General features: G+C 35.4%; 1 protein-coding gene across 1 annotated transcript in view; it reads right to left on the bottom strand.

Annotated features, from left to right (window-relative positions):
- LOC107501329 (disintegrin and metalloproteinase domain-containing protein 5) overlaps positions 1 to 27,887 on the bottom strand; it is a 94,739-nt gene that overhangs the window by 18,600 nt on the left and 48,252 nt on the right. The window contains 2 exon segments of the mRNA XM_036228745.1: positions 18,367 to 18,586; positions 19,187 to 19,277. Of these exon segments, the coding sequence (XP_036084638.1) occupies positions 18,367 to 18,586; positions 19,187 to 19,277 (311 nt within the window).

The raw sequence follows: 27,887 nt of genomic DNA, 5'->3' as shown, positions 1-27,887 counted from the left end.
AAATATAGGTCTTCAGATACTCTTTGAACAAGTTTTAACAACTTGTCCACTCATTAATGAGCTAAACAAATATTTGACAAGTTCTCAATTTATGTTTGTATAGACTCATATTTTTAACATTTTTGACAGTTCTAAAAACCCCATTGAGGTGCCTAAGTAGACTCCTCTGCCAGAGTCAAAGAAATTTATTTGCCCAACAGATGTTCCCTTTGAACTGTTTAAGTATAGACATGTCTTTTATTGTACCCACATGACTTGTGGGATGATTCCCAAGTGATGTCAGAAATATAACAGCTGATTCTCTATTTCTCTGGATTTTTTTTCCCTCATTTTGGTTTTTGGCATTTTGTTTTTGTTTCTGATTTTTAACCAAACCAGTCTGGCTCTGGTCTGTACGTACTTGTGAGCATGCATGTATACATACATATACACTTGTATGCACATACGATTTTGCTTATTTCCTATGTTATAGAATGACTATACCTTTGGTTTATGCTAATTAACTTATTCATTTCTGCCACTTTAAGAAGATGCAAGAAAATGAATGTGACTGTTAGGGATTCTGTCATGTGTGTCTAAGTTTTCAGGCTGCTAACTAGCTTCTGTATTACCTCTCATTTCAGTCTGAAATAGAATTTACTTAATTTGGTTAGGAATTTTAATTAATACAATAATGGCAAAATAAAACTGTGTTTCAGGGCAATGAGATGTGTAATATAATACGTCTAAAAAATTTAAAATTATTTTTCCATTTTAGTGAGTTTATTCATAAGATTATTTTAAAAATGTGTTTGTGAATATTTTAGAGCCAAATACTTTATTGACGTAAAATCAGAATTTAGTATTTTTACTTGTACAAATGGCAGCTTGTTATGAAGTATTTAATTTGCTCTTAACAGAGATAGTATGAGGTATTTCCTTATCGTCTGTATAATCTGCCCAGATGGCAGAAATTCAGTATCTCACCAGAATAATTTTGTTTTATGTCATGTAAATGGTTATTTTTAACAGGTTCCTTATAGTTCTACTACTTTTTCCTACTTTTTATGAACTCTTGGGTTGTCACTTTGATTAACAGATATCTAAGCACTTTTTACTGGACATCGCTTTTTAATCAAGTGACCATACCTCCTCCGACAACTATTTTGATTATGCCTTATCAAGGTCAGACCCTAAATTCAAAAGAGTTGTTTCTTCCAAATTTTTTTATACCTAAAACTGTCTTTGAAATTTCTGAGGTTGCCATAAGAATATCACAAAGATTTATTTGCTTGTAAAAATAATGATAATAAATGTAATTACATTTGTTCGGTATTCTTCTTGTTTCCTAATTAGAAAACATTGTAAGAGCTGCATAGGAAGAATGGTCAAATCAAAGATATTCAGCCAGCCTTCCCCAGGTTGACTTTTAATGTTATTAATATAAACAGAGTGTTATTAGGATGTTTCATATATTGTACATTTAGAATGGATTGAAAGCTCCTAGAAAATCAAGTCCTTTTCTCTTCATATTATCTTATCCTCAGGAGAAATTTTGATAAAACCGAATAGTTATTACCATACTCCTCCCCACCAAAACAAAGAATTTTACTTTTCTCCATTCTCTTACTATTGGTTGGTCTAATAAATTACCCAGAGCCATTCAGGCTTTTGATCAACTGGTAGTTTCTGCTTTTCTCTAATGTTTGTCTAAAGTCTCTGCTCTTAGTTACTAGGTATTCACTGCCCTGTGTAAAGGATTATACCTTGTATTCTAAACTATTTGAATTCAAGAATTAGACTCACAGGTACAGGATGTGGAGCTTAAGCTGACATTGATTAGACAATTTTTAAACTATATCATAAGGCTGAAATAAGCTTTTACTGGAATCTTTGTTATATTCAGGAGCATAAGATCACATGAAAGCAGATTGCTAATTCGAGGTCCAGGGTAATAAGAATTAATTATACAGGACTGAATTAAATTATGGGAGAAAATTAATTGTGGATTTCTATTTTTTTTCTCTATTTCTGATAGTATATGAGGAAATCCTTTTTCATTCTTCTCGATGCATTCCTAATCCTCAATTTAGTTCCTATGTTTTATAAACTGAAATGAAACATTTTAAACCAGTAACTGATTCTCACTGATCCCTCAAAATTCTGAAACAGTGCTTTTACTGTGTCTTTACTATTCATGGAAATGCAGTTATTTGTATAGGCTCAAATTTTTTTGTGAGGATTTCTGCTTCCAGTTGGGATAAAATAAGGAGGTCCAGAATTATCCTTCTACTATAAAATAACTAGAAAACTGGACAAAGTATAGGAATCAACTATTTTCAGACATTGGGCAAAAGGCAGCACAAGACTATTATCTCTGAAGAAAAGAAGAAAATGAAACAAATAAGTAGTGCCCTCCCATTGTTCAGGCTCCATGCCTGGAGGCAATTTCCTATAGCGAAGTAGCAGGAGGAACCTACACACAGCCTGGAAATCTAGCCAAGTAATGGAGACAGAGATTCAGGTTTGTGCAGTTTGGTAGACTGTCAAAGCTAGAATTTCCTGGGAAGACTATTCTAGAGGAAGGACCTATACAATGAAAGAGATCTATTAAATCTGCATAGAATTGGCTTGTGTCTTTAACTGAATACAATCAGTAACTGCACAGGGCAAATATCTACAACACTAAGCAAGAACAACTTCCAGAAAAATAAAAATTAGCAAGGATCTTTAAGATGAACGATTCCTGAATTCACATAGGGCTAGAAATCATATCAAGCAAACATACTTTGTCGAATGCATAGGACATTTGGTAGAGACCACAGAAGGGTCACAATGTAGAAGTGGGACAAATTAAGCCTACAATAAAATGTATACCCTAGAAATTTACTCTGTATCCTAAAGAGAACTTAATAGCGAGCCTTGAAAGAATTAAACTAATCTGCAAGTATCTTAACTGCCTGCAAATAAAGTTCAATTGTCTTTAAAGCAAGAAAGCATTCAACAAACTTAAATTAATAAAATTCACTATTCAATAAAAATTACTAAAAATATGAAGAAAGGAAATATGGCCCAGAAACAGTAAGAAAAAACAGCCAAAAGAACCGTAATTACTAATGTTAATGATAGAATTAACAGACAACAGTGTTAATAGTTGTTATAAATATACTCCACAGGCTCAAGGATGTAAAGGAATATATGGACATACTTAGAAAAGTATTAGAAAATACAAAAAAGATCTAACAGAACTTCTGAAATACAAACTAAAATATATAAAATTAAAATATCATAGGTAGAAGATTTGTTGTATAATATCTGTTCTAGAGTTAGAGGACCAACTCACGTTTAGTAAAGAAGCTCTCTTCCCAATAGGTCATGGACCTTAGCACTTTTGAGAACCTTGAGGAGAGAAATTCACCTATATTTACAACTATTCAGGTGGCATATGTTAGAGAATACTTCTTGGGCTTGATTTCCTAGCCTCATGGAGAAAGAAAATCTTAAAGATCTTGTGAAATTGTCAGAGTACAATTAATTCTCTGGTTCTTTGCTCAAAACTATAAAAATACAATCAACCCAAAACATGAGCTTGCTTAAAACTGTATACATATAATTGACCCAAAAAACAAGACCTATCACTTTTTATGCTTAAAAGTAAATGAGATTATTCGTGATCGAAACATCACACTTTTAAGAAAATGTATATAAACTTGTAAATAAGGCAGAGGGAATTAAATGTCCTCGCCTAAGAATAATTTCATTGACTAATGGTATGAACATTTATTGACATGTTATTACTGCTGCCTAGACCCCAGATTTTATAAATTTTCACATTATGATGTAGATTATTTTGTCCAGAAGAGATACCGGAAGTAACACATGAAAGGAATAACATCAAAAAGTTATGAAGTGAGTGACATCAGAAGCATGGAAGTGTGAAGGGTCCCCTTGATCTCTCCCCTTGAAACTACAACACTGAACAGCTACAATCCATCTGAAAATTCACAGCCTAACATACAAACACATCTGAGAGACTGGTGCATCACAGCACCTGAAGGTAAGCATGGGAGAAGGAAAGGTAGAGGAAAAACAGTTGCAAATATCCAATTCATAGAAACTAATTATTCTTATATTCTCACAAGGATTTTTTTTCCTCCATAAAGAGACAAATTAAAACAAGTGTAAGAAGGAAATGATTAAGTCACAAAAGTGTAAAATTGTAGAGAACTACATAATGTAAAATCTGAGTTACTGGTGATTCCATATGTAGCATCTGCAAATGATTATCACTCTCAGATGGTAGCAACACCTGCTTTGGCTCTGGTTTTGGTGTGAAACTCTGAAACAAAGGTATTGATACTTTACCGAATCTATTTGATAAGTAAAGCACTTTGGCAGTGATTTCCTTCCTTTGACAAATGGAATAAATACAAAATAAATGTACTATGTGGAGTAAAGACTGGTGCCACGGATGCAGCTAGCAGCTCCCTGCAAGACTAAGAGAAAGAGGAAGAATCAGGTAGTGGCACGCATTCTCTGTAGCCCAGAGCATTCCTACCTGAGTGATCTGCATGAACTACGACAGCAGAACCCAGTGATTAGGGCAGAGACAGAATACAAAGTGTGACAGCTGTGTTCTACCAATTTCCATTGATAGAAAGCTGAATCACAGAGCCTGGACGCCTCCCCTCTCTTTTCCAGAGATTCTCTCCTCCACACTCTCCCAGAGCTAGAAGCAGCACCCATGGAAAATTGCAACAATGTGTATCATGTTACAGAGCAGAAGTCTGAAACCTCAGGAGCCAAGGAGATGCACGCTGTGACTGGTCCCAGTGACAGGGATAGAGGTACATAGGCCAGGCAACTGCAGGCTGCTGGTCAACATTACTGGAAGAAAAACAACCACAAGCACACTGGCAACTTCTCCCAACCCACCTCATTCTACCCATCCAGGCTGATCTGGGCAGAGGCACTGGGGCACCTTAGGCATCAAAACACTGCATCTGGCTGCTAGGGCAGCACTAAAGCTTCAGCGGCTCTACAGAGGCTTAGAACTCCAGTGCCCATCACATTCTCCCACAGGGTGGAGCTCTGGGACTGAGATGACCTCGTCACAGAAGAGGGAGACACACACCTCTCCAGGTAATAAAGGGCTTTTTTTCTTTCTTTCTTTTTCTTTTCTTTCTTTTTTTTTTTTTTTTTTTTGCCAAACAGCAGAGATCTGAGAGGCCTGAGCAGTGCAAGAGGCTTGTGTACCACTTACTAGGGAGGGGGTGGGGAGAAACTCTTTTTTTTATTATCGTGCTAAAGAGAGATAACTATAATTTAAAAAAAAAAAAAATAGCAGAGTATATTTCAATATTACAAAGGCAGAGAAATAATCCATCAAATACCCTGAGCAACCAAGGTGACAAGACACCTCGGTAAGATTTAAAAATCTCTAGAAAATAAACTTATAGAAATACGGGATTTAAATGGAAGAGAATTCAAGACAACAGTTCTGAAAATACTCAACAAGCAAGAAAACTCACATAGGCAGTTTAATAAATTTAGAAAAAAAATAATTAACAGCAGGAATACTTTACCGAAGAGACTAAAACTTTAAAAAAGAATCAAAAAGAACTTTTGGAACTGAAGACATCAACAAGAGATTAAAATAAAAAAAGAAAAATAAAAAAGAAAAGAAGCAGCTAGCTTAGGAAATAGAGCAGACCAAATAGAAGAAATAATTAGTGATATTGAAGACAGAATCTAGAAATGACACAGATGGAAGAAGAGAGACATGAGAGTAAAAAAAAAAAAAAAATGGAAGAACTCTACAAAAACACCCTATTAAAAAAAATTGAAGAAGATACAAAGAAATGGAAAGAGATTCTGTGTTCTTGGATTGGAAGAATCAACATAGTTAAAACGACCTTATTACCTAAAGCATTATACAGATTTAATGCAATCCCAATCAAAATCTCATCGGCATTTTTTAAAAAAATAGAACAAAAAATCATCTGACTCATATGGAAACACAAAAGACCCTGAATCGCCAAAATGATCTGATAAAAAAGAACAAAGCTGGAGGCATCACTCTGTGTGACCTTAGACTGTACTATAAAGAGACAATAATCAAAACAGCAGAAAAACAGACACACAGACCAGTGGAACAGAATCAACAGTCCAGAAGTAAACCCATGTATACATGGGCAAATAATTTTTGACAAAAGAACCAAAAACATACAGTGGAGAAAGGAAAGCTTCTTCAATAAATGGTGCTCAGAAAGCTGGGAAGTCACCTGCAAAAGAATGAAACTAGACTGTTGTCTACCAACACACACCAAAATTAATTCAAAATGGATTAAGGACCTGAATAAAGGCTTAAAAAAACAATTGCATAGAAGATAACATAGGAACTAAACTCAAGGACCTTGGACTTAAAGAGGATTTTATAAATTTGACCTCAAAGGCAAAGGAAGTAAAAGCTAAAATAAATGGATGAGACTACATCAAACTAAAAGCTTCTGCACAGCAAAAGAAATCATCAACAAGATAAAGAGGCAACCATCTGAATGGGAGAAGATATTTGCAAGCAACACCTCTAATAAGGGCCTAATATCCAAAATATACAAAGAGCTCATATGACTCAATAACAACAACAACAACAACAAAAAACAAATGATCTAATCAAAAAATAGGCAGAGGACCCGAATAGACACTTCTCCCAAAAAGACATACAAATGGCCAACAAATATATAAAAAGATGCTCACCATTGATAGCTATTAGGGAAATGAAAATAAAAATCACAATGAGATACAATCTCATACCTGTTAGAATAGCTATTATCCACATGACAATTAATAACGGGTCTTAGAAAGGATGCAGAGAAATAGGAACCCTCATACACTGCTGGTAGGACTGTAAATTGGTACAGCCACTATGAAAACCAGTATGGATTTTCCTCAAAAATCTTCAAATTGATCTACCATATGACCCAGCAATCCCTCTACTGAAATTTACCCCCAAAGACTTGAAAACATATATCCAAAAAGACATGCACACCGATGTTCATAGCACCATTATTCATGGTGGTCAGGACACAGAAACAACGAAGGTGTCCTACAGTAAGTGACTGGCTAAAGAAGCTGTGGTACATATATACAGTGGAATATTACTCAGCCATAAGAAGGGATGAAATACTGCCATTTGCAACAACATGGATGGGCCTCGAGATAATCATGCCGAGTGAAATAAACCAGACAGAAAAAGGTGAAACCCACATGATATCACTTATATATGGGATATAAACCTAAAAGTAACAAACAAACAGGACAATGAAACTGGACAACAGACTAGTGGTTACCAGAGGGTGGGGAGATGGAGTAAAAGGGGTCAAATATGTGGTGACAGAAAGAAATCTAACTATGAGCAGTGAACACATAATGTAAAATATACATGACTTCCTGTTGAATTGTACACTTGAAACTTATTGGATTTCATTAACCAATGACACCATAATAAAAAATAACAATGAAAAAAGGAAAAAAATGGGTATAGAAGGAAAGTACCACAACATGATAAAAGCCATACACAACAAACCCCAAGCTAATTTCATACTTAATGGTGAAAAACTAAAACCTTCACTCTACATCAGGAAAAAGACAAGATTGCCTGCTCTCACCACTCACTCAAGAAAGCATTGGAAGCGCAATAGAGCAATCAGGCAAAAAAGAAATAAAAGGCATCCAAATTGGGAATGAAAAAGTCCAACTGTCACATTTTGCAGATGGCATGATGATCTATATAGAAAAACTTAAAGACTCCACCAAAAAACTATTGGAAACAATAAACAAATATAGTAAAGCTGTAGAATACAAAATCAATGTAGAGAAATCCACTGTGTTCTTATACACTAACAATGAAATTTTAGAAAAAAAAAATTTCTTTTGCCATGGCAAGAAACAAAATAATATACCCAGGGATAATCTTAACAAGGAATGTGAATGACCTATACATGGAAAACTATAAGACATTATTAAAATAAATTGAAAATAAAGAAATGGAAAGATGTTTCCTGTTCATGGATTAAAAGAATGAACATAGTTAAAATGGCCATATTACCCAAAGTAATACGCAGATTTCATTTAATTCCCATCCATATCCCAATGTCATGTTTTAAAGAAATGGAAAAAAAAAATCATCAGATTTGTATGTAATTACAAAAGACCACGAATAGCCAAAGCAATCCTAAAAATAAAGGCCAGATATATTATACTGTCTGACTTCAAATTATCCTACAAAGTGACAATAATAAAAACAGCATGGTATTATCAGAAAAAGAGACACACGGACCAATGAAACAGAATCAAAAGCCCAGAAATAAACCCATACATATATGGGCAAATAATTTTCCGCAAGGTGCCAAAAATATACAATGATGAAAAAGAGCTTCTTCAATAAATGGCACTGTAAAAATTGGAAAGCCATATGCAAAAGAATAAAACTATACTGCTGTTTGTCACCATACACCAAAATCAATTTAAAATGGATTAAAGACATAAACATAAGACAAAAATAATAAATTGCATAGAAGACATAGGTGCTAAACTCATGGACCTTGGTCTTAGAGAGGATTTTATGAATTTGACCTCAAAGGGAAGTAAAAGCAAAAGTAAATGAATGAGATTATATCAAACTAAAAAGCTTCTGCACAGCAGAAGAAACCATCGACAAAACAAAGAGGCAACCAACTGAATGGGAGATAATAGTTAAAACAATGCTTCCAATTGGAGCTAATACCCAACAACAAAAAAACCCAAACAATTCAAATAAAAACTGAGCAGAGGACCTAAAGAGACACGTCTCCTAAGAAGACATACAAATGGCCAACAGACATGGAAAGATGCTCAACTTTATTAGCAATTAGGGAAATGCAAATCAAAAACACAATGGGATACAACCTCACACCTATTAGCATGGTTATTATCAACAAGACAAGTAACAAGTATTGGGAAAGTTGTGGGGATAGGAACCCTCATATACTGCTGGTGGGAATGCAAACCGGTATAGCCACTATGGAAAACAGAATGAAGGTTCCTCAAAAAATTACAAATAGATTTTCCATATGACCCAGCAACCCCTCTTTTGGATATCTATACCCAAAATTTGAAAACATTTATCCATAAAGATATATGCACCCTGATGTTCATGGCAGCATTATTCACGGTGGCCAAGACATGAATACAACAGAATGCCCTTCAATAGATGATTGGTTAAAAAGATGTAGCACATACATACAATGGAATATTACTCAGCCATAAGAAAAGAAATACTGCCATTTGTCACAACATAGGTGTATCTTGAAATTATCTTGCTAAGCAAAATATGCCAGACAAAAAAGTTGAGAACCATAAGATTTCACTCATATGTGAGATAAAAACCTGAAAGTAACAAATGAGCAAGACAAACAAACAGACTCATGAACACATAACAGTTTAGTGGTTGGTTACCGGAGTAAAGGGGGAAACAGGAAGAAGTAGATAAGGTTAAAGAGGTTCAAATATAACATATGATCACAGAAGGAAATTGAACTTTGGGTGTTGAATATACAATGTAATATACATACGACATATTACTGAATCATATACTTGAAACCTATATAATTTTATTCACCAATGTGACCCCAATAAATTTATTAAAAGAAAAGTCATAAAGTAAAAATTATAGAAAATACAAGAAAAATGGCAGAATAAAACGTTCATATAATAATTATGAGTGAGTCCAAACAAGATAACTTAGATCTGTTTCTCTCTGCTTGTCCTTGCTAAGCACAATTATAAACAATTATAAAATTATAAATGGGTAAGAGACAACCAAAGGAGAACTCTGATTTATAGAAAGGAGGTGAATTGGTATGAGATCTAAGACTGAAACAGCATAGCATCAGGGTGTTTTATGTCCCCCAACCAAATAGAGGAAGACGACCTAGACCTTGCATTTCCCAGCCCCATAACTAGCAACAAAAGACAACACAGGTAGGCTCATTACTTCCCCAGATCGAATTTTGTCCCCTCTGATATTATCAAGGGAGATCAAGACCAACACCACCACCAGCATGAGGAGTAGATTTAGAATCCTCTTAATGACAAATGGCCCGGGTAATCCTTCTTTTTAAGGATTTAAGTCTCTCCGGCTTTCCCCGCAACAAAGAGATAGGTGGGCAGAACCAACAAGAGGACTCAGCAGTCTAGCTGGGAAGCCTTTTATCCCACGGTGCCATTTACCTGAGTCTGCAGAGACTCCTTTCCTCCTCCAGGAGATATCAGGAAAGGCAGGTAATATTGAAGAAGGGGTCCAACTGCAGTAAGCAGCCAGGCAAGGAGAGCCCCTACCATGTCCGGATGAGCCAAAGTGGATGAGTGAAATCAAAAGAAGAGATGCAGACAATAATAAACAGATCAGCCCAGGAAGTCTCTTTGATCCTGATGATCTGAGAATCCCTTTTCCTATCCAGAGATTTAAGAGCAGCTGTACGGTGAAGGGATGCAAGAACCAGATGGCAGATTCCAGCACATCCCTTTGCCACTGAAAGACATGCTGTTTCCTGGTCTAGGGAAACTGTCCTATACCTTTAGGAAGCACTAGTAGACACCACTGAGAACCTAGTGCCAATAAGTAAACTAAACAGACAAAATAACAATAGAAAGGCTCTGATAATTAAACTTCTTTTGGAATCACAGCCCAGAAAAGAAGGCCAAGACCTAAACAATGTGACTGCCTACTAAAATAATAACTTTAAATAGGGTCCAGGATCTCTTAACATAATTGATAAAATGTACTGGATACAAATAAAGCCATTCCAAGAACTAAAAAGAATCACGACTTGAATGAGAATAGACAATCAACATACATCAATGCCAAGAAAATTCAGATGTTGAATTTCTGTAACAAATATTCTAAAGCAAGCATCATAAAAATGCTTCAACACTCAATTACAAATTCTCTAGAAACAAATTAAATAACTAAAAACATCTCAGTAAAGCAATAGAGGTACAAAAAAGAGCCAAATGAAAATTACAGAACCGAAAAATACAATGAAAAATTTTTTTAATGCTGAATATGCTTAATAGTAGAATGGAAATGACAGGGGCTGCAATCAATGAACTTGAAAGAGTAAGAAATAATAAAAGAAAAAGTCCTGGATCATCATAAAGGAAGAAACAGTAGAAACATAAATATGAGTTAAATATAATAGGCTAACCCTTTTATTAGTTTAAAAATCATATTTAATGATGGAAACAAATATTATAATGATTATGGAAAAAAATCAACTTAGAGAACCATCTGAAGACTAGCTGCACAGAATTTTTAACTAAAGGTATAAAGAAGAGACCACTCCAGACCAGCAGAGGCTGATAGGAGGTGCAAAGACTCAAAACAACCTGGGCCCTCACTCACATGTAATCTTGGCTGCAGAGGTCCCCCCAGAGGAGTGATGGGTCTCAGCTCAACATCGGGCCCCTAGCCCAGAGTTCCACTGCCAGGAAGAGGAGCTCTGGCAATATCTGGCTGTGAAAATCAGCAAGGGTTCTGCCCATCCAGGAGAGACAGAAGGCTGCTGGAAAGCCAGATATCCTCTTAAAGGCCCCTTGCACAGATTCACTCTCTCACAAGCACTCATCCTGGGCTCTGGCGGAGGGCGGCAACTTGAGAGGTGCCAGTGACACAGACGGAAAGACTGAATTGTGTGGCCTCGGGGTGAGGGCTAGAGGGACAGCCGCCATTATCCCTGTGTTGAGCCCTACTCCCGTATAACCTGCAGGTAGGCACCATCTCTCCTGTGTTGAGCTCGTCCCCACATGGTCAAAACAAAAACTGCATTAGCCTGATGAACTCAGCTTGCCCCACCCAAGGACTCACTTCACCCAACTCCAGCAGCACCACTGGAGGCACTTCTTGTGCCTGAGCAACCAGCCCCGCCCTATGCATTGCAGGAGTCTTTTTCAGCAAAAACAGCCAGCCATAGCTTGTGTGCCACCTGAGGCACTTTTAGGGGTAGGCAATCAGCCCCAACCCATGCTGCAGCCTTTCTTAAACAACTCTCAGTGGTCTATGGGCCAAATCAAATCTGCATTAACCTGATGAATACTCGCCCCACTCTGGTGACTGACTACCTGGGACCCTCCTTCACCCAAACTGAGTACCAGCTGAGGCTCTTTCAGGCAGAGCCTAATGGGCACTGGGTAGGTGACGTCAGGCCTCGGAATGCCATAGGCCTTTTACTAAACTGCCCAGGCCCAGTACCGGTGGCAGCTGAACTTAGTTCTCAATGTGGCCACCCCACAACCCTTGCCTTCAGGTCCAACACAGGCATCGACCAACTGCAGATAGCTTTGTAGCTCCTACCAGGTAGCCCCAAGCTAATCACAAGCAGCTGCTGACCTTGGCCTCCATGAGAGCCCCTCTCAGGAGACCCTATAACCAATACACTTGGAAGCTGGCTTCAGACCACAACAGAGCACTACCTGATTACCCAAAGGGTAATCTCAATGGGCACAAGAGCCTGCTGGAGGGAATCCTCATCTGAGAAGTCAGCCCCTACAAAGCAGCTTATACTCTATGGGTATGGCCGATGCTCACGGCCAGTCAGCCTGAGAGTCAGCCTGATGGCTTTTAGCCATCAATTGACTTGCTAAACGCCATCAAGGCGTTTAGCAAGTTAGCAGTAGAGGATAATTAGTTCAACATAATAAAGGGCATCTACCTGTCAACATAGGTAACATTCAAACCTGTAGAGAATTTGTATAAGAGTTTGTTTAAGCCAACTGATGACACTGCCAGAAAACAAGATCTCAAGTGCTCCAGAGAATGACAGGTTCACTATTTCTTTTATGCATTAAGATTTAAGGAAGGAACATAAGGAAGTTATATGAAGGTGGGAGAAAGCAAGGTGGGAACTGAAGTACAGAATAGTTAAGATTATGTGCTCTGTTGAGGGTGTTTGTGCTTCCATGTGTCTGAAAAAGAGGGATATCAAACGTGTGTTAACCTAGATTCACAGAAACAATTGACAGGGCTTGCTTAAGGCAAAGATAGACCTTTAGTAAAGAAGTTATATGCCTGAAGCATGACTACCAACCAGGAACTGTCAAGCTAAGAATTTATGATCAGATCACCCTGTGAGATTACTTTTGGTTAGATTTATTACAGCACCACATACCAACACAAAAACAAAAGCAAAACAACTAAAACTAATATTATGTTCAATGACGGAATAACTAATGCTTTCCTCCTAAGATCTGTAACAAGGAAAGGATGTCAACTTTCACTACTTATACTCAACATTGTGCTAGAACTTCTAATTACTGCAGTAAAGCAAGAAAAAATAAATAAAAGGCATATACAGATTGAAAAGGAAGAAATAAAAACACAAAGTCATTTACAATCACTCAGGAGAAAAATCAAAAACATATATATATATTTAACAAGTCATGTACAGAATTTATTTTTGAAGATTACAAAATGATGATGAACATAATCAAAAACTTTAACAAATGGAGAAATATACAATGTTCATGGGTTGGAATTTTCAACATAATAAAGATGTCAATCCTCAACAAATTGATTTAGGTTTAATGTACTTCTTATCAAAATCCAAACGAGGTTGCTTATAAGCAAAGATCAGTTCATTCTAAAATTTATGTGGGAAGGCACAATCTATAGAATAACTAAAACAATCTTGACGAAAAGAATAAAATGGAAAGAATCATTCTACCCGATATTAAGCCTTCTTATACAGTTAAAGTAATCAACAGTGTGATACTGGACACAAATAAAGTAGTATATAAAACCCTAGAAATAGACCCATACAAATATGATCTGTTTTTTTTTTTAAGTGCAAAGCAATGTAATAAAGGATAATCATTTCCACAAATGGTGCTAGAGCAATTACACATCTGTGATGGTTAATTACATGTGTTAACTTGGGTAGTCTATTGTGCACAGCTATTTAGTCAAACTCTGGTCCAGATTTTCCTGTGAAGATTTTTTTTTTGATGTGATTAACATTTAAATCAGTATTCTTTGAGTAAAACAAATTATCTTCCATAATGTAGGTAGGCTTCATCCAATCAGATGAAGGAAGGCTTTAAGAGCAAAGACTGAGGTTTCCTCAAAGAAAGAATTCTCCTCCTGACTAAAACATAGGAACCCTGCCTAAATTTTCAATCTGCTATTCTACAGAATTGAGACTCAAGACTGAAGCATTGACTCTTACCTGAATTTCCAGTCTGCCTGCCTGCCCACCTGCCCTACTTATTTTGGACTTGCCAGCCTCCACTAATTCCTTAAAATAAATCACTCCTTTCCTCTGTAAATAAATTGCACACACACTATTGGGTCTGTTACTCTGGAGAACCCTGACTAATATTACATCCATAGACAAAAAGAAAATCTTGACCTAAATCTCACACCTTATTTAAAAATTAACTCTAAATATAGAATATTTAGAAAACACATGAGAGAAAATTTGGGAGATCTAAGGCTAGGCAAAGGGCTCTTTGAGTTGGCTTAAAGTGTTTACTCTGTGAAAGCCCTTGTGAAGAGGATAAAAATATAAGCTATAGATTGAAAGAAAATATTTACAGACCACGAAATGGAGAAAATATACTATCCAGTGTATGTGTGTGTGTGCATGTGTGTGTATCTCAAAACCCAACAGTAAAAAAAAATCCAGCGAGAAAGGGCAAAAAAAGACTTCAAGAGACACACCAATGGCAGATGGCAAATGAATAGATATAAAGATATACATCATTATTCATTAAGGAAATGCAAATTAAAATTACAAAGAGATATCACCTATTAGAATGGCTAAAATAAAAATTAGAGATAATATCAAATGCTAGTGAAGATGCAGAGAGAAAATGGATCTCTCATATATTGGTGGGTATTTAAAATGGTACAGCCACTCTGGAAAATAGATTTGCACTGTACATATGTTTGCCATATGGCCCACCAATGGCACTCCTGGGAATTTATAATGAAAAATGAAAACTTACGTCCACACAAAATCTACACACAAATGTCAATAGCAACTTTATCTGTAATCACTATAAATCTGAAACAACTAAATAATCTTAAATGCATGAATAGTTAAACCAACTGTGGTAAATCCATAAAAAGGAAAACTACTCAGCACTAAATATGAGCAAACTACTTAACACACACAGCATCCTGGATGGATCCCAAACACATTATGCTAGGTGACAACAATTAATCTCAACAAGTTATATACATGATGACATTATTATAACATTCTCCTAATGATACAATTATATAGAAAACCAATGAGAACCAGGAATTAGAGACACAGTGGGAGAGATGTGACTACAAAGTGATGTACCATGAGGGAGTTCCATGTTGGTAATATAATTTATTTGCGATGTATCTTAATTGTGATGGTGGTTCCATGAATATACACATGTAACAGAACCGCACAGAACTAAACACACACACACACAGACACACATACATACAAAGAGATGAAATCTAAATAAGATCTTTATCAATGTCGATGTCAGTTTCCTGTTTTTGATATTGTGAACAGTTATAGATATTAAGAAAATCTGGGCAAAGGAGACACAGGATCTCTCAACTATTTTTATGACTTTCCATTAAAGTATACTTTAAAAATAAAAATTTAATTTAAGAAAAATAAAAGACCACTATCAGCTGTGGCTACTTCTAGGTAAGGTTCCAGATAGTGGTTTTATATCTTCATATTTTTCTCTATTTGCAAAATTAAAATATTATCTTTATAATTTGCATTTATATTAATTTTATAAATATTTTGGACTTATAATTCAATAAATTATACTATATTATTATCATCCTTAAACTCAATAAACTTCAGTGTTTTTGGTCTTCTTTATACTTTTCCTAAGAAAAGGAATATATCTCCTTTAATTCAAACTGGTGTTCTCTTTCAGTCATGAAACCTTTAAGCTTGTGTTCATGTGGTATCATGCTCAAACATTTGCATATTCTAGTATTCAAGGGAGGCTCAAGAATTTCCAGTTTAATATAAAATAAATTTTGAAGTTTTAAAAGTGTGAAAAGTGCCAAAAACACTAAAAATATTGGGAAGAAATGTTACAAACTATAAATGGAATTTATCGCTAGATGGTGACACTATTATTTCTTTCCTCTTTTTTTCTTTTCTGTATTTTCAAGTCATTTTTTTGATGTATGCATGTTATTACATAATGGGAAATTTTATTTATTTTAATAAATAAAATTAAATCCAGTCAGAAAAATACAAAAAAATAAGGAAGTTCTCTAGAACTGATGCAAATTGGTTATTTTATATTAAGCAAAAAAAGAAAGTGCAAAAGAGCATATATAGTATACTACCTCTAGTGTAACAAAGAAGATATAAGAAATGTATATGTATCTGTTTTGTTGTGTAAAAAATAAAAGGTAAGATAACCAGAATAGTTGTTTCTCTATTGGGAGTAAGGGAGAGTGATGAGAATGAGATAGAAAGGTTACAGAGATGGGAATGGGATAGGCGGATAGAAAATGACAGTTCTCTGAGTATAATCTCATACAGTTTTGAACTTTAAAAATGTTTATATTTCACATCTCGAAAGCTAAAATAAAATTAAATTAACAGAGGACAAGAGAAAATTCCACAGCCTACTGTTTTTCAAATGAATGATCTAACCACATTGGCAGGGGGAACGAATTAACCCAAATAACTTGGATAAAGTGTGTGTGTGTATATAATACATATAGGCTAAAGGCAAAAAGAACTAAAAGCAAATATTGAATCCTAATTAGTATTTTTTTTCACAATAGAATGAGTTAGTCCTTCTGAAACAACTTAATGGGTATTCTAAATGCATTCTAGAATAAAACAATATATACATGAAAAGAAGGAAAAAAGTGTGCCTTTGTCAAAGATAACAATTACAAGTATGAAAAGGTAGGAGTCTAGAATGAACCTCATACTTTTTAATGTATTTATATGGATACACACACACATACACATGTATACGGTTAATGAGAATATATATATATACACACACATAAACATGTACATATATACATATACAGAAATATTATGTAGATACGTATTTCCTAGCTCTATCTGTTGATGGGGACAGAAGCAATGATATTACAGTAGCAAAAAAGCACAATTAGCACCTAAATCATGGTTTCTAAATGCCATTTTCAATTAAAATGAACCAAGGCTCCTGGGATAATAGCAAATTCTAGGAACTAGGGCAGGAAACATACAATGAACAGCTTATGATTCCAGAAAATAGGTAAGCACTCAAAAAGAAAAAAACCAATCCCGCAATGATAAGGGTATGTCAAAGAGATGCCGAAGCCAACTGGAGAACTCCCAATGGCCAAAGCTACGACAATTTGAACACTAAAATAAATAAAGTAGTACCGGATTATAACCCAGACTATAACATAAATGTCATGAGTCCACACTGTTACAAATGAATGACTGAATAAATAAATGGAGAAGAATGAATAAATTTTCCATGCAGAATTCAAAATGATTTATGTACATACTGAACCCATGAGAAGGAGCACTATAACTTACTACTCCCTTAAGTGTGGGCTAGGCATGGTAACTTCTATCATTGAAGTGTAATATAGAAAGGGGAAAAAAATAATAAATTACAGTGAGAAATCTGACAAACATTACCTCACCCAAGTGATCATGGTTAACATCAACAGTATGTATACATAATATGATATGATAAAAGGGCGCTTTACCTCTGTGATCTTCCTCCCAAGAACACATAAACCTAGTAAAACATCACACAAATCCTGAGAGACATTCTACAGAATATCTTACCAGTTCTCCTCAAAACTATCAAGACCATCAAAAACAAGGAAATTATGAGAAACTATCACTGTCAAGGAAGAAGACTCTAAGGATACACAACTAATAAATGCAATGTGGTACCCTGGGTGAAGTTCTGGAATAGACCATCAAGTAAAAACTAAGGAAATCTGAATGAAGTATGGGATTTAGTTAATAATAATGTACCAACATTGGCTCATTGGTTATGACAAATGTATACTACTGTTAGATGTTAATAATAGGGAAAAACGGGTATGTTGCTCAGGGGTGGGGATGGGCAAGATAGGTAAGAGGGAGAGGGTGACGATGGTATGTTCTAAAATTGCATGTGGTGATGGTGGTATATATCTGTATAAATGAATCAATAACAATGAAATGTACCTTTACCATAGTTAAATTTTATGATAAACGATACCTAAGTAAGGTTGTTTAAAAATACACTGGTTCTTATATTGTCAAAATGGGTATAATCATAAAACATATTTTTAAACATTTGAAATTCTGTAGTTCTAGTTACCATCTCAGGACCACACGTAGTGCCATCTTCTACAAATGTTTCATCTCTGTCTTCAGGTTTTGAAATTGTCGTGGGTGTCCCTTTAAGTAGCCTGCCTGACTGTAGAAATGTAGATACACATATATCCTCTCGTACATGTGTGTAAATCACAGATAAATTTGCACGTGATATTAATGCTTTATGCGGCCAAGCACAAACTAATTTTCCACACAGAAGATTACTAGAAGCATAAGGCAGAAAAAAATTTCTCTTATTATTTACTGAAATAACATAGATTGCTGATATAACTAAGTTAAAAAGGTATCTTACTAACTTAAATTCAGGTTTCAAACATTTTTTGAGCCCAGTGATATGTATGATGTGGCTTTTTCTGTTTTGTGAGGCAATGTGGCAAAAGAAAAATTAATGATTTTTGCAATCTGATGGGCCTGAGCTGTCCTGTATTAGCTTCTGATATTTAAGAAAATGGCCACTGGTCTTCATTTTTTTATTAAGTAACAAGGGATAAATACTTCATATTACAAGTGTTTGATATATATAAATATATATTGATAACATATATAAACTACCTAATACAATGTCTAGTTCATCACAATAAATAAAGGCGATTTTTATGGCCATTGTCGTTGTAACATTACAGGTACTGAAGAGATGTTATTTGCAGGCAATGGGTAATATTGTTCTACTCAATCATGAAACAAATAAACAAAAAAACCTGGTATAAAATGCCATTTTAGTGTGTACATGATAATATATTCCAGGATCTTAGCCATATTTAATCCCACAATCCAAACAAAATTAGAATTTTCCAAATACATACGAAAAAGCACAATAGTCTGAACCACAGTTTCCATATCTATCACCTCTTGAATTTATTTCATCAAAACAAGTAAACGGAGCACCTCTAGAAGCTAAAAGGAAAAAAAAAGTAAATTACAATATGCAATTCCAACCATCATTAAAGAAACCATAGACTCACTCTGGAAATTATAATGTGATCCCTAGAGGGGCTTATAATTACCTAGCACTAAATAGTTGCTGGGGATAGATCTAGGATTAAAAAGGGATCCCCTCATTTGAAGACTGGTAGACTTTCTTCTGTACCAAAGAGAAAATAAAGTAAATAGCAACATTATTTAAATACCTCTATATTGTTAGAAGAATGAGCAGCCATGGCCCTCTCTTTTTCTGCTAAATTGTTTACTTTCTGCTTTAGTGTCCCATCCAATGTGAAAATATAGTTTACTTTTATTCCAAATAGGAGAGAAATAGTATTTATAATGCAATTCTGATCATAAGCTCAAAGAAAATTTGATTTAACTCTTCTTATTCCATACTAATTTCCTCATCTCTGTTCCCAAGTATACTAACAATCACTAAATAAGAATTATTGAACTTTAAAATTAGGAAGAGCTATATGTATCTACTTAGTCCTTTTATATATTTAGTTACGTCTAACTTAAAAAAGGGAATAATTCAAATCCCTCATTATTTTGACTTGGCGATTTAGAGATGGGTTGTGTTGATCATGTTAATCACATGGAATAAGAATAGATCTTTTGTTGTCTCCACTATTAATTCACATACTTTCATAGCCGGAGAACATTATAAATTTCGCTCTTTCTTCTGAAAGATAAAATCCATCTATATACAGTATGCAAAAAAACAGTCAAAATAAGTTTGTGAGCAGAATCCACCTTAATCAGTTTTCCATCTTTTGAAAAGACTTACTTTTGAACTAACTCAAAAGTTATTAGCCTCTGCTCACTTTTCTCCAACCAAAAAACTGCTTTAATTAAATTTAATTTAACTTCTCAATTCCCCCAAATTCTATACAGGGCCAGGACTGGGATGGTGGAAAATTTAAGGGGGTAGGGGAACAAAAACTCGATAATCAAATAACATCTTAGTACAATATTGTTTTTAGAAAATCAAACTGAATTGCAAGAAAAAATCCTGATGAATAAAACACTAAATTTTAAATAAGGACAGGTCATTGTTTGTTGCATAAAATCTCGCTTTACTGTGCCATTGGAACAGCTTTTCCAATCCACTGGAGGCTCCTATGAATGGCTTGGGAAAGCGCATCAGTAATTCACTACTCTGAACAATCCAATCCTCTCCCATGGTCTTTCCAGCTCAGGATGGCAGGTACTTCTGTATTGTTTTCTTGATGCTCAAGGCCTGCTTCCCTGGTGAACCCACTTCTGGCCAGAATTTTCTTTTTCTCTCAGAACTGTGTCTGCTGTGGCTCTGTCACCTAATTCTCCCAGGGCCCAAGAAATTTGAGTATATAGTATTAACTTTCCTATCCTTGCCTCTCTTTGGCGAGCTTTGAACTGAGGTCACCACAAAACCCAAAACAACAAAAGAATGACTGGAAGTTAAACTTGAGACATCCAAGGACAGAACCTATCACAGCAACACTGAAGTCACTGTGGTTCCCAGAATCCTGGGAGGTGGGGGAGGTACACATTCTTGGACAGACAATGCCAAAAGCTGGTCATATCAAGAACTGCAATGACCTGCTATGGGTGGGAGTGCTCTTGGAGGAGATTCTGAGAAAGTAGTGGTATCAAGAGGATGCATTTTTCACTTGGTAAGGCCAAGGAAAAGTCAAAAACTGGGAGGTTTTTTGCTTTGTTTTGTGTGGGGATATTTTTGTTTGTTTCTGTTTTATTTTGTTTCCTATATGACTGTCAAGAATCCCTAGAAGAAAGGTATTTATTTTGTGGACTTTTATGTAATTGTTCACCCTACTTGTTAATTCCTTGTATTTTATTACTCATAGAGCCTTCCCACATTTTATTACCAAGCAGGACTATGATGAAAGTTGGAGGTTATTTATGTTTCTATTTATGAGTAAGGAGACCCAGTGTCCAGCATTTGGTGACACTGACTCCAATGTTCAAGAATATTATATAAGCATCCACTCCTCAAGATCCATCCATGTTGTCACAAATGGCACTATTTCATCTTTTCTTATGGCTGAGTAATATTCCATTGTATACATGTACCCTGAGATTATTATTCAAAGCAAAATAAGACAGAAAAAGTTGAGAATCATATGATTTTACTTATATGTAAAATATAAAACTGAAAGCAACAAATGAACAAGACAAAAAAACTCATAGACACAGACAACGATTTAGTGGTTATCAGAGGGGAAGGGGGCAGAGGGGAGATAGATAAGGGTAAAGGGGGTCAAATATATGGTGACAGGAGGAAATTTATCTTTGGGTAGTGAACACACAATTCAATATACATACGATGTATTATTAAGTCATGTAGTTTTTGTTACTAATAGAACTTTTATTAAATTTTCCCACTTAGCTCAAATAAAGAAGATAAATATAAAGGTATGTGTAGATTTTCCCCTTCATCTCGGGCTCAAATATGACACGGCATGGTATTGTCTGTACAAAATCTTATTCCTTTCTATATTTAGTGAGAAGTTAACTTTCCTTTTGCTGTTTTCCCATTGTCTATGCAAGAATTCTAAATGAATTCACCTTGTTTTTCAGTTTAAGTGAATTATAGCTGCTTGTTGGTCTTCTAATGAAAATACCTTGAGGACTCTTGTCCGTTTTGTTCACTGGAACTGTCCATCACATTACAGAACAGAACTGTACATTCTCTGAACGCTTTGTGTTCAAATCCCATCCTAGAAAGTACCTCCAGTGGCAATTTGAAATGCTGAACTACTTTTCATTGTACTGCCTCATTTGTATTCTGATTGTGATCATTAGGTCATTGTACAACCCTGTGTGTTTTGATGGACTCTGAAAATTTTAAGTTGAAGTTAAGTCTGAGATTTAAAAAAAAATTTTCCATTCTTTGGTTTTTTTAAAAAAAAAGAGGGCGGGTAGGACATTATATGCCACTCGTTTCATTAATCAAGTTATGGAATTGTTTGTCTTTTCTGATGTTTATGATGTTCGACTCTGTATTGAATGCTTTAAAAGAAACTTTTAAAGACTCAGACAATGACATAGATGCTCTAAGTAATTGTCTAGCCCAGCGCTGAGGAAAAGCATGTAAGATGATCCCATTACATTGGTGTTCATTCACTAAAGTGACACATTATGCTATGAGTTCCTCTAAAATGTTCTTAGAAAGAACATTGTTTAAAATCAATATCACTTTAACATAGGAAATCTCTATACCATGTTTCCATAGTCTGAGTTTAAATGTTTCTGTGCTATTAGCTACATAGTATTGAGGAAAACAATTAAAAGGCTGAGAAGCAGTCTAATACCTTACAGACACTGTCATAACTATGTGTTAGAAATTGACCTTTCTACAACTAAAACACACATCTGACAGAATTTGCTAAATACGTTCTCAATTTAATCCTAATTCTTAGCTGGAGGCCCACAGATGCTTAACCAGTACACTTCACCAAAGATAATTTAGAATTATATTAGCATTAATGGGGAAATTGATATATTAAAGATAATACATCAAAGAGCTTGAGAACAGAAGAGAGGGAAACTGTGAAATATTCAAGGATCAGTCTTTATTATTGATATCCTAAAACTTCAAAACAAAATTCTGACACCTAAATTGCATCCCTCAAATATTCTTTAGCAAAATCCAAAGAGAAACCACTCTGAAATATATCCTCCTTGTGCCTGTAATTTTTTCCCCTGTTTTGACACTACCACATACAGTCTCTGTTTTCTCTGCCAGCTTCCCCAAATTCCTATAGAAATTAATTTTTCTTCAAGGTCTCCCCATAGAAACTACCAATTTAATAATTCAATATCTGTTTAATATTGTTACACAGAGGATATGGAAATTAAGTTTAAGCCATGGTCTAGACATGAACTAAGAACCATAAAATATAGATTCCAGAGTAAGAAACTAAGTGGAAAATATGCCAGTGTAAAAGAACCCAGCTTCCCCCCCCCCCCGCCCCCCAAAAAAAGATCAACAAGTGGACAGTTATCTGTGAACAAAAATAGCTCTGGGAGACCACTAGAGTCCACTTAGAAAGTTTTAGCAACACAAGCAAACAAAGTGAAACAAGCAAACAAACAAAAAAAACTTGAGAAAAATCACACAAGAAGAGAAGAGAAACAACTTTATTTTGTCTGCAGCATTCCATTCCTCAAACCAGGATTGTTCAGCACCAAGAAGAACCTTCCCAGCTAGAAAGAGTTTCTCTTGCCAGGAAGGGAAGAGAGGAGAAAGTAATCAGTTTCTCCAGCATCTCAGGGCACTGCACAAAGGTCCTGCTTCAGTTTCATCCCACCCAGACCAGCAAAGCTGAAACATATTGAGGCACCTCAAATGACCAAGGAAGAAAAGCAGAGGCTATTAAGAGCAAATGGAGAGCCACAGGATTGCAGTTCACCGATGAATTCAGCAGGTATCCCCACTCATGAGGCCAATGGCCAGTACAGTAGCTGCAAATCTCATATGGATCTCTGCTAGTTTTTGCCCCATAGGTCTTTTCATTCATTGAAGCCAATGCCTGAATCCCTCAAAACTCCCTCCAACACACCCTGCTGCTGGAATTTGGGAACCACACCAGTAGCCATCCAAGGTATCTGCAGCTATGCAAATATAAAATGCCAATGACGTGAAATAATCCCCGTCTCTACCAAAGCCCAGGAGTAATACATGCAGCCAGCTAGAACTGCAGCTTCATGAGTTCAGGTCACCAATCAAGGACTCGCAGATGAACCACAACACCATGCCTGTGCTCAAACCTAGCCCCTCAAACTGTATGCCTGACACCTGTCATTGGACTCCATTGTAATGCACATGCCTTGTGGGATGGGAGCATATGCAGCCACTATGAGCACATTGACAGATGGAGGACCTACAGATGCATTTGGCCCTGGATCAGGCCTCAAAAAGAGATCCAGGAAATGTCTGACAAATAATTCAAAATAATTGTTCTAAAAATGCTCAGAAAGCTAAAAAAGAAAAAATAAACATTTTAATGATACAGGGTAAAGCAATACAAGAACAAATTGGTGGGGGAGGGGAGTGTCAATAAAAAAATAGAAAACATAAAAAAAAAATTTGGAGATAAAAAGTCCAATGGCTATACTCAAGAATTCCACACAGAGCTGCACCAGCAGATTTGAACAAACCAAAGAGAGAACAAATGAGCTCAAATGCAGATGAGGACTTATGGGATATCATCAAAAAATAATGTACACTCATGGGAGTCCCAGAAGGAGAAGAGAGAGAGAAAGACATAGAAAGTGTATTTAAACATATACTGGCTGATAACTTCCCAACTCTGGGAAGAGACTTGGAGACCCAAGTTCATAAAGCTAATAGATCACTTCAAAATTTCAACTGAATCTTTTCTTCTCCAATACATGTAACAAGCACAACCAAGAAAAGAAAAAAAGATGCTGCACAACAACAACAATCAGCAAAATAAAAAGGCAACCTAGTGAAGGGGAGAAAATATTTGCAAATCATATATCTGATAAATATATAAAAATATATAAAAAACTCATATAAGTCAAGCAAAAACAAAAACTAACTAACTAAATAAATAAATAAATAAATAGATTAGAAAATCAGTAAAGGACATGAATAGACATTTTACAAAGATGATACACAAATGACAAATAGGTACATGAACAAGTGCTCAACATCACGAATCATCAGCAAACTGCAAGTCGATACCTATTCTCCTCAAATTCTTCCAAAAAATTGAAGGAGGGGCAATACTTCCCAATTCGTTTTATGAGGCTGATATCACCCTGATACCAAAACCTGGTGAAGATCACACACACACACACACACACACACACACACACACACACACACACAACTACAGACCAATATCTCGAATGAATACAGATGCAAAAATCCTAAATAAGATACTAGCAAACAGAATACAGCAACATATTAAAAAGATTATACCTCGCGATCAAGTGGTCTTCATCTCAGGGACACAGGGATGGTTCAACATATGCAAATCGATTAATGTGACACACCACATAAACAAATTAAAAAATAAGAATCATATGATCATATCAATAGATGCAGAAAAAGCCTTTGACAAGATATAGCATCCATTTATGATCAAAACATTTTTAAAAATCAGTATAGAAGAAAAATACCTTAATATAATAAATGGCATATATGACAAGCCCTCAGCCAACATTACACTTAGTGGTGAAAAACTAAAAACCTTCCCTCTAAGATTAGGAACAAGGCAAGGCTCTCCACTATCACCACTCTTATTTAATGTAACATTTACGGTCCTAGCACTTGGGCAAGAGAAAGATATAAAAGGCATCCAAAGAGGAAACAAAGAAGTCAAACTGTCACTATTTGTGGATGACATGATTCTCTATATAGAAAACCCTAAAGACTCCACAAGAACTCCACTAAAAACAATAACCAAATACAGTAAAGTTTCTGGATACAAAATCAATGTTTCTATACTCTAATAAAACATCAGAAAAAGAAGTGGAAAAAAAAATAATTCTTTTTGCAATTGCAACAAAAAGAATAAAATACCTAGGAATAAATCTAATGAAACATTGAAGGACCTAAATAATAAAAACTATAAGACCATGTTAAAAGAAGTGAAAGAAGATACAAAATAATAGAAAGATATTTCATATTCTTGGATTAGAAGAATCAACATAGTTAAAATAATCTTATTACCTAAAGCATTATACATATTTAATGCAATCCCCATCAAAATCCCTTTGGCATTTTTTAAAGAAATGGAACAAAAAAAAAGTCATCAGAATTGTATGGAAGCACAAAAAACCCCGTATTGCCAAAGGCATTCTGAGAAAAAAGAACGAGGCTGGAGACATCAATCTGCCCAACTTCAAATTATACTACAAAGTGACAGTAATCAAAACAGCATGGTACTGACAGCAAAACAGACCAGTGGAACAGAATCGAGAGTCCAGAAGTAAACTCATATTTATATGGGCAAATAACTTTCAACAAAGAAGCCAAAAACATACAGTGAAAAAAGAAAAGCCTCTTCAATAAATGGTGCTGGGAAAATGGGAAAGTCACCTGCAAAAGAATGAAACTAGACTGCTGTTTATCACCACACACCTCACAAAATTAACTCAAAATGGATTAAGGATCTGAATATAGGACCTGAAACAATAAAATACATAGAAAAAAACATAGTAACTAAACTCTAGGTCCTTGGACTTAAGGAAGATTTTATGAATTTGACCTCAAAGGCAAGGGAAGTAAAAGCTAAAATAAATGAATGGGACTATAGCAAATTAAAATGCTTCTGCTCAGCAAAAGAAACCATCAACAAGGTAAAGAGACAACTATCTGAATATATTTGCAAGCAATGCCTCCAATAAGGGCCTAATATCCAAAATATACAAAGAATTCATACAACTCTATAACAAAAAAAAAAAAAAAAAGCAAACATCTAATCAAGAAATAGGCAGAGGACCTAAACAGACACTTCTCCCTAGAGGACATACAAATGGCCAACGAATATATGAAAAGATGTTCAACATCGCTAGCTATTAGGGAAATGCAATAAAAACCACAATGAGATACCATCTCACACCTGTTAGAATAGCTATAATCAACAGAACAACTAATAACAAATGTTGGACAGAATGTGGAGAAATAGTAATCCTCATACACTGCTGGTGGGGATGCAAATTGGTACAGCCACTATAGAAAAGAGGTCCAGGTCCCTCAGAAAACTAAGAATTGATCTACCATATGATCCAGTAATCCCTCTACTGGGTATTTACCCCAAAGACTTGAAAACTAATATCCAAAATGACATTTGCACACCAATATTCACAGCAGCACTATTCACAGTGGCCAGGACATGGAAGCAACCAAAGTGTCCTACAATAGATGATTGGCTAAAGAAGCTGTGGTACATATATACAATGGAATCTTACTCAGTTATAAGAAGAGATGTAATACTGCCATTTGCGGCAACATGGATGGATCTTAAGGTAATCATGTTAAGCGAAATAAACCAGACAGGAAAAGTTGAAAATCACATATCACTTATACGTGGGATATAGACCTAAAACCAACAAATGAACAGGACAGACAAACAGAGACTCATGGACATGGACTTTAGACTAGTGGTTACCAAACGGTAGAGAGTAGGGGAGGAGAGGGGAGGTTGATGGTGTTAAGGGGATCAAATATATGGAGGTAGGAGGAGGGTGAACTGAGTAAAGGGGATCAAATATATGGCAGCTGAAGGAAACTGGACTTTGGGTGGTAAACACACAATAGAATATACAGATGTCAAATTATAATGTACACCTGAAAATTACATAATTGTATCAACCAAGGTTAACCCAATAAACAATAAAAAAAATTAAAATGCTACTGTAAACACAGGTGTACAAATATCTCTTACAGACACTACTTTCAGTTCTTTTGAGTACATACCCAGAAGTGAAATTGCTGTGTCACATGCTAATTCTATTTTTAACTTTCTGAGATACCACCATGCTATTTTCTATAGTTGTTGTACCATTTTACATGCCCATCAACAAAGCACATGGTTCTAA

Source organism: Rousettus aegyptiacus, unplaced genomic scaffold (genome assembly GCF_014176215.1).
Source record: "Rousettus aegyptiacus isolate mRouAeg1 unplaced genomic scaffold, mRouAeg1.p scaffold_m13_p_11, whole genome shotgun sequence".
In the NCBI taxonomy this organism is placed as follows: Eukaryota; Metazoa; Chordata; class Mammalia; order Chiroptera; family Pteropodidae; genus Rousettus; species Rousettus aegyptiacus.
The sequence above is the reverse complement of the archived record's forward strand: the minus strand, read 5'-3'. Positions and strand labels throughout refer to the sequence as shown.